Consider the following 9545-nt stretch of genomic DNA (forward strand, 5'->3'; position numbering starts at 1 on the left):
GAGCATTCAATAAAATTTTCTCCAAACAAATGATAATAGTCTCAATCAAGCATTAGTCAAAAACTTATATTATTAATTCAAGTCCTATTAGGTATTGAAATTGGACTCCTATAATTTCACAGTATTCAAATGTTTGATAAATACTAACTGCTGTATTTTGAAAACTACGATAATTTAATCTATTATTTATATAACTAAAAATTATAATACATTTACTTTTTTTTGTAAATTATTATTTACAAATTATATTTACTATATAATATTAATTTTTATTTAATAATTATAATTTTTTCACAATAACTATAACTTTTAAACTACAATATCTCTATATTCCAAACACGACCACCATAACTATTCTGGACCAACTTCGGATAATATCCACAACAATTACAAAAAAAAAAAGAAAACAATAATCAGCACGTGGTGGCCCAACTCTATCTATTGGACAATTAGACTAATTGGCTCTGCCTTCCCTTGCTTGCGTTCGCCACCTTCTACATCTACAAAATACCAAAATGTCCTTTTGCAACGTGTCACTCCAATGCTCCAACAGCCGACACTTCATTTACCGGGGACCCACCGTATACCGTTGCCGTTGAATTTCAAAGACCCATCACATTAAATTCTTCACTTGCATTTGACGATCAACGGTCGACATTTCACAGTGCTGATTTCTCCTTGGCGGACACTCTCCAGTCTCCTCTCCTCTACTTCGTCGTTTTGAAACTCCTTTTAAAGTGCTCAAACGAAATTCATCACTCTTCAGTTTTCACTTCTCCAGTTCTCCTCATGGATTGTCTCAATCTCTTCTTGCTCTTTACTTTCACGTTCGCATGCTCCAGTATTATTTCCACCCGTGCTGACCTCCCCGGCACGTGGGAACTCGTGCTCGCTGACGCGGGGATTTCCTCCATGCACACAGCAGTAACCCGCTTCAACACTGTCGTCCTTCTAGACCGTACCAACATCGGGCCATCCCGCAAAATGCTAGGCAGAGGCCGCTGTCGTTTGGACAGAAACGACCGCGCTCTCAAACGCGACTGCTATGCCCACTCAGCCATCCTCGACTTACAAACCAATCAAATCCGTCCCTTAATGATCCTCACCGATACCTGGTGCTCATCGGGTCAGATTTTAGCCGACGGAACGGTGTTACAAACCGGTGGTGACTTGGACGGATATAAGAAGATCCGAAAGTTCAGCCCGTGCGAAGCAACCGGGTTGTGTGATTGGGTTGAGCTTGATGACGTGGAGTTAGTCAACGGCAGGTGGTACGGTACGGACCAGATATTACCGGACGGTTCGGTGATTATTCTTGGAGGTAAAGGAGCCAACACAGTCGAGTATTATCCTCCGAGAAACGGTGCCGTTTCATTCCCGTTTCTCGCTGACGTCGAGGATAAGCAGATGGACAATTTGTACCCGTACGTTCATCTCCTTCCTAACGGCCACCTTTTCATTTTCGCTAACGACAAGGCAGTGATGTATGACTACGAGACAAATAAAATAGCAAGAGAGTATCCACCGTTGGATGGTGGCCCGCGTAATTATCCATCGGCTGGATCATCAGCAATGTTAGCTCTCGAAGGGGACTTCTCGACGGCTGTGATTGTCGTCTGCGGTGGGGCCCAGTTTGGAGCATTTATCCAGAGAAGCACCGACACCCCCGCGCATGGTAGTTGCGGTAGAATAATTGCCACGTCAGCTGACCCGACTTGGGAAATGGAGGACATGCCATTCGGGCGGATCATGGGTGACATGGTTATGCTCCCAACGGGCGACGTTTTGATCATAAACGGAGCTCAAGCTGGGACTCAAGGATTTGAAATGGCTTCGAATCCATGCTTGTTTCCGGTTCTTTATCGACCGACTCAACCCGCTGGATTACGGTTCATGACTTTGAACCCGGGTACCATACCCAGAATGTATCACTCCACTGCTAACCTGTTACCGGACGGGCGGGTATTGATAGCTGGAAGCAATCCCCATTATTTTTATAAATTTAACGCAGAATTTCCAACTGAACTACGGATCGAAGCGTTTTCTCCCGAGTATTTATCATCGGATCGGGCAAACCTCCGACCCGTTATCGAGGAAATCCCCGAAACGGTACGTTATGGTGAGGCTTTCGATGTATTTGTAACGGTACCATTGCCCGTGGTGGGAATTTTGGAGGTCAATTTGGGAAACGCGCCATTTTCTACGCATTCGTTTCAACAAGGTCAAAGATTGGTCAAACTAACCGTGACGCCTTCGGTACCCGACGCAAATGGGAGGTACCGGGTCGGCTGTACAGCGCCTCCAAACGGCGCCGTTGCTCCACCTGGTTATTACATGGCTTTTGTAGTTAATCAAGGCGTGCCGAGTGTGGCACGGTGGGTGCATTTAATTGCTTGATTAATTTAATTTTGTATGTAAGGACTAAGATTTCCATTTTTTTATTTAAGACCCTGTGATGACCAAATATATAAAAGTTTCTGAGTTAATTGTTGATAAGACAAAAATTATTGGGAATAAAGGGAAAACTTTACCATGAGAAGATGTTCAAATATTTATTTTAACTTTAGAATGAAGTGCTCATTTTGCCCAAAATTAGTGTAATATATATCAGAATTGCAAAATCATTTCAACAGAAGAAATAATATTTAGTGGCATATGCTGAATAAAGAGAAGAAGGAGAAGATTGAATGGATGCATACAAGTCAAGTGGGCATAAGATATAATTTGCCACTCTAGCTATGGATTCCTTTGGGGCCCCCCATTGTCACTTTTAGATGAGCATGATCCGAACTAAAATTGATTGAAAGTAATGGCGCACATAAGCTTCCATTAACAATAGCAGGAATGTTGCTTTCATATATATATAATTCTTCTATATATATATATATATATATAGATAGAGAGAGAGAGATATGATGTTAAATATATGAAAAGCCGTCTTCAAGTTTTTTTATATTAGATCAAATTAAAACATCAATTTTTATAAAGTTTGCACACATCAGCATCACACGGCCTTTAGTTTGGCAAAATCAGGACATTTTCTTGTGAGCCAAACCCACTTAAATATATAAAAATGTTAGCATAGTAAAACAATTAATTAGTAGACTACAGCAAATGGAAATTTAGTTAATTTTTGGGTTTAGGCTTGCAGAACATTGATGTCATGTGTGTGAAATTTCTCGTTGCAATCAAGATAGAGTTACAGGAACTATAAATTACAAATTGAAAGAGTGGTCTCCAAGTTACAAGTAGGGATGATAATTGGCAGTTTGCCATTATCAAACTCAAATCCGTACAAAATTTAAATTATTAAACAGACCCGCAACCCGCAGCGGGTTTTAATTTCTTTAAGAAAACCTACTCGTTGCGGATTTTGACAATTACCAAACTTGCAATAGTATCCGATGAGTTTTTTGCGGGTTTGTACACTTAAAATTACAAATATTCAATATATAAATTTACAATAATAATCTCAAATTCCACATAATATACTCAATTTTAAATTTAACCAATGTAAATGGAAAATTAAAATTTCAACATCAATCCAAAACAAACTCTCAAATTTAAGTATAAAATACACAAATCCATTAAAAAAAACTACAAACTAGTATCTAAAAATAACAATTACATTTCATATTATTGCTCAACACAAGCTCCAAGAGAAGATCTTCATTTCATTCACTATTATTAGCACCCATCCAACCCGATGCCCACAATAATGATTAAGATTAACATTTTTCAAAGAAATAATACTTTTCAAATATTAATCTAAAGAAAAAATTATAATAATGAAATAATTCATGCATTAAGTTAAAGAAAAATAGTCCATACAAAAACACTTTGATTATTTGGCACTTTGCATAATTGCATTATTTTCCTTATATATTTTTTAGATTTAAAATTTTTCAAGTAAAATTAAATTTAAAATATTAAAAAAATTACTGGTCTAGCGAATATCCATACAGGTATCCACCGAATATTGAACTAATGTTAAACCCACCCGTATCTAAGTGCGTGTTTCAATTTGTAATATCAAACCCGCCCGCAACCCATAAAATTATCTACACTTGATGGATTTTTACGGACAAGTTTGGACGGGTTTACAGGCACAATTGCTATCCCTAGTTACAAGGGATGGATCAAGCTGCCATTCATATTTTTGAACGAAGATAGGTTACATTGATGGTTTGTGACCGGACCAAGTTTGTTGACTTGCAGATTTGTATTGAGGAGATCATGTGCTTGGCCTTGAGCGCAATTACTTAACAAACTCTATGGACATTTTAGAAGGCTTTACATCGACCAAAAACCAAAAATAACAAGCCCAGCACGGGACAGTGGGCTTAGCCTATTCACAATAAATACTAATGTTAAGACATATTACATGCAATATTTGAAATTTTAAAATATGAAAAAGTCTAAAAAAATACATAAATCATACGATTTATGGTTTTAAGTTTTAACCCTCTTAAACCCTACAATTTTAATGTTTTCCTGTACTTTCCCACACTTTAAAATCTTGAACTAGAAAACTATTATATATAACAAAGATCAAGTCATCTGCAGCATGCGTGAAAATTAAAATTTGAAATGCTAGATGTAATATCACTAAAAAATAATGATTCATCATGTCTAAAGTGAAATTTTAAAATAGTTATTTTTTATTAAAATAATAGAACAACACTATTAATATTATTTTTTTAATTTTTTGCAAAGTACAAAATTTTCTTTATTTTTTTTTTAAGTGTAATTCGGGACAAACTGGCTATTTTTTATTTTATTTTGGTTTAGATAATGGTCTTTGAATTTTCAATTTTTATAAATAGCTTTTCTATCCCCTTATATTAATATTATGAAAATAATAATAATTCGAATAAAATTTATACAATTTTTACATTATTGGACTAAAATTTAGGATCAACTTAATGAGAGTCCAAGTGGTGATTTTTACTCAAATATATAAATAACTTATTTTTACTTTGGAGAAAAAAAACATGCAAAAATATATGAATAATTGAAATAGCTAATTATTTTATTTAATTGTTAAAATAGAAGCGATCTCTATAATTTCATTAAAATCGTGCAGATTTCAACGTTGTAGATGACATGTCGTTGTCCAACAAAAAAAAGTGTATGTCATGCCGTCTACTGTTAGTTGTAAGAATGACTTGTCTTTTTGTTCCAGAATCCAAATATGACTAGTAAGGAGCATGCGCCAACACATACTGTTACGCTTGGTTGTTTATGAAATTGGAGCGGATGTCATCTCATTTCTTAACACATGACAAACTCGACTTGGCATCCGGGTAAGAAAATGACAAATGCCCAATCATCTTAAGCATGCTTGCAACTTAAAACTTAAATATTGGACGTAATGTCCTTGAAAATAAACGACTTGTTATATCTAAAGTGAAATTTTAAAATAGTTATTATTTTATAAGAAAATTAATGTTGAAGGTGTTTTTTTCTCAAATTTTTGCAAAGTGTTAATTTTTTTAATTTTTTTTAAGTGCAATTGGGGACAAATTGGCTACCTTTGATTTTATTTTGGGTTTACACTCTCCATCCACATATATTTAAACTATAAAACATAAATATTTCAAATAAAATATATTACATATAACATGTATAATTTTTACATTATTCGACCAAATTTAGAATGAGCTTAATGAGAGGTTGAGAAATGATTTTCCTATATAAGGCCCAAAGTGTGTGTGTGTAAATGAGAAAGAGTAAGGAGTTTATATACACATTCAACATGGTATATATTCCCTTTAGTTTCAAGTTAAAGTTTTCCCTTTAATTTTTACTTAAATATACAAATAACTTAATTATCAATCTTGGAGAAAACAAACAAACAAAAAACGATTAAGATCATGCAGAATTTAATGATGTAGATGATATATCGTTGACCAATAAAACAACAGTATGTTATGTCGTTTGTCTGCTATTTAAAACACGCACATGTTTTTCTCCAGAGCCCAAACAATAGAAGGCAACTATTATACGCCAGCGCATACTGTTTAGGGTTTGTCATTTATAAAATTTAAGTGGATGCTATGTCGTTTGTTTGTGAATTAATGATCTGACGTGTTGTCCGAACAAGCAAATGACAAACGACTAGTCATCTTTAGCATGCTTGCAAATTAAAAATTAAAATATTGGATGTAATGTCGTTAAATAATAGATGACTTATCATGTCTATAGTGAATTTTTAAAATATTCATTTTTTATTTAAAAAATAGAAAATAATGTTGAAGGTACTTTTTTTTTCAATTATTTTTTTGCAAAGTGTACTTTTTTTTAAAGTGCACTTCAGAACAAATTTGCTACTTTTGATTTTATTTTAGTTTAGCAAATTGTCTTTCCATTTTTAATTTTATAAATGGTCTTTCCATCGACATATATTAATATCATGCAAAAAATAAATATTTCAAATAAAATGTTTACCTATAACACGAACAATTTTTAAATTATTAGACCAGATTTATAATGAGCCTACTGAGAAATCAATAGATGATTTTCTTATAGAAGGCCCAAATTTTGTGTGTGTGTGTGTGTATAAATATATATATATATATATATATGAAAAAGAGTACATATATGTATATATTAGGGATGGAAAAAATCGGGTCTAGGTCCGGGTTCAACCTTTCCAGTTTCGAACCTGTATACCAATTTGTCTTATGGGGTATGGATTAAAACCCAGATTTTTTAATTGCAGGTTTGGAGCGGGTTCAACCCGGAAAAAGTCCGGGTTCCCAAATTCCAGATTTTAAACTTGGGTTGTTGGGTGAAGGGAGGAAGATGAATTCTCCAAGCATGACACTTTTGGCTCTTTAGAATTTGCAGAAATAGTAAAAGGTAGAACAAATGTATGAGATCTTAACTAAATTTACTTACATCAATAATAAAGTTTACAATTATATCGATATTATGTGTTTAAATTTTGTATTTGTCTATTCACAACAACAACAAAAACTTTAATAATTACCAAAGTACCGACGAAAAAAGGTTAGCGGTTTCTTTGAGATGTCGGCTGAGGCACTGGCGAGTCTAGGAGACAGCAGCTACGAGAGCGACAAGCAGTGTCCGAGATCCAACATCCACGAAGAAGATAGGTACCTTCCGATCCCTTGGTTGATGATGATGAATGATGAACAGTGGCAGAGCTTGGTTGTTACTCTTGATGATTTAAATTGATGTTGAGGATGATATAAATTGTTGCTGCTCTTGATGATGAATTGACGATGATGGATGGATGATGAATTCATGTTGAGGATAAGGAAGATTGGGGTGGCGGCTGGTGTAGGGCCTTAGGGTTTGTTCTGTGTTTTTATTTTTGTTTTTTTGTAACTTTTTGCTTTATATTTATATTTAATAATGAAAATTAATTAATTATAAACTACTGCAGTCTTGGTTCGGGTTTCGGATATCCAGATTTAGCTGAACCTGAAACCGGACCTGGATACATCGAGGTTTTAAAAAATGCATCCGAATTTTGCATTTTTTTTTATACATTTGGGTTTATCTAAGTCTAGGCCGGGTCCGAAAAAATTTGCCATCTCTAGTATATATTCATTCAACATAATATATATTCATACTTAAGCATGATTTTCAAGTTAAAGTTTTTCCCTTAGTTTTTACTCAAATAGACAAGTAACCTAGTTTCAGTATTGGAGAAAACAAACACGCAAAATATATGAATTATTGAAATATTTAATTATTTTATTTAATTGTTAAAATAGAAACGATCACTTTAATTTAGAATGAGCCTAATGAGAGTCTAAGAGATGATTTTACTATATAATGCCCAAGGAGCATATATGAGTGTGTGCACTTCTCTCTCTCTCTCTCTCTCTCTATATATATATATATATACACACACACGCGTGCACGTGTGTTTTGTGTAGGAGCGTGTGTGTAATGCCCAATACAAATTGGAACTTAAACCCAAAAAAAAAACCCACTGTTTGGATTTGTTCTCATTCGTGTTACAATTCAAGTTAACTTTTGGACTTTAGTGTATATTTACTTACTGGAGTAAGAGTGGAGAGTATAGAGTGCTCTCGCTGCAGTGTTTCCATGTTTACTTAAGGGTGAAAATGAGAATCCTACTTTGTGAGTCCCACCCACTTTTAGAGTGAGGAGTGGGATTCCTACTTCCATTGGGGAGGTGACAGTGAGAATTCACTTCCGCCTATTCTTTTTTTACCCTTCCCTTTAAACATGACTTAATTATATTTATTAAAATAAAATAATGTTATATTTATTTAAAACAATAATATCATATTTATTTAAACAATATTATTATATTATTTAATAATATTACATTTATTTATTTATGTTATTTATCTATATTTTTATTTATTTATTTAAAATAATAATTTAAACTTATTCTAAGTTAGAATTACTTAAAAATAATATTAGTATATTTACAAAGAATTAATAATATTACTGTATAATATATTTGAAAACATAATATTATTATATTTATTTAATATTAATAATTAATAATAATAAATAGTTAATTCTAAGAAAGTATTAATTTTATGCTATATTGTTTATAATAATATCTCATTCATGTTGCTCTTATCAGTAATTTTTAATTTACATAATTAAAATTAAAATTAATAAAAAAATTATGATTTACATAATTAAGAATATTAATAATAATTATTAACTTTTATGACTAAAATTAGTAATAAAATAAATGGTTTATTTTAAATATATATTTTTTGTTCACTTTTTAATTAAGAACTACAATTCTTTATATAAGAGTAAACATGTAATTTGAAACAATTTATTTCTAATTCAAGATAAAGTAAATACATAATAAGATTCTGACTCCTATTCCACACTCACATTCTAATGTAAGTAGATAGCATATTCCTTCTTCCACTTAACATTCTCAATCCTATTATTCACACTGCTTATGATTCCCAATCCAATTTGAAAAATAAACACTATCTTATTTCCATTTTCAATTGACTCAATTAGATTTAAATATGCCAACCTTGTTTTATTTATATCAATGAGTAGAACTTCCTAAGTTAAATGTGTGATATTGTGATTCAAATTTCAACTTAAAAAACGTATTAGATCTACTTTCAAATATTTAAAAAGAAAATATCAATATTCACAAATACAAATAAAAGACTCAAACTCCTTTTTATATGCTTGAAAACACGGTGATTTACCTTTCAGTTATTAAATAATTGCTAATAGTTACTACCAATTAATGGGGCATTTTCGGCCACATCCAAGTTAATATCCAGAATTATAATCATACAATATTTAAGTATTGATTTGCAATAGAGAGCAAATTAATACTCATAGGTGGATGTGATTAAAACCCTTCGAAGATATATATTTTTTCACAATGAAACTTCTATGAAATTTGAGACTTATAAATCTATTTAAATTTGGACAAAAATGAAATGGATGCCGCGAATATTAGTCTATATTAACATATAAAATTAAGCATACATCAAAGAGATTATCATGCGCTACAACTTGATTCACACGTGCTTGAATGCTAAATA

General features: G+C 32.5%; 1 protein-coding gene across 1 annotated transcript; it reads left to right on the forward strand.

The window, feature by feature from the left end:
- Nucleotides 1-464: 464 nt before the first annotated feature.
- On the forward strand, nt 465-2536 carry LOC18037984 (aldehyde oxidase GLOX). Its single transcript, XM_006429152.2, has one exon. It carries the CDS (start codon nt 790-792, stop codon nt 2395-2397), a length of 1608 nt encoding a protein of 535 aa, XP_006429215.1. The 5' UTR covers nt 465-789; the 3' UTR covers nt 2398-2536.
- The last annotated feature ends 7009 nt before the right edge of the window (nt 2537-9545 follow it).

Source organism: Citrus clementina, unplaced genomic scaffold, assembly GCF_000493195.1.
Source record: "Citrus clementina cultivar Clemenules unplaced genomic scaffold, Citrus_clementina_v1.0 scaffold_6, whole genome shotgun sequence".
Lineage (NCBI taxonomy): Eukaryota > Viridiplantae > Streptophyta > Magnoliopsida > Sapindales > Rutaceae > Citrus > Citrus x clementina.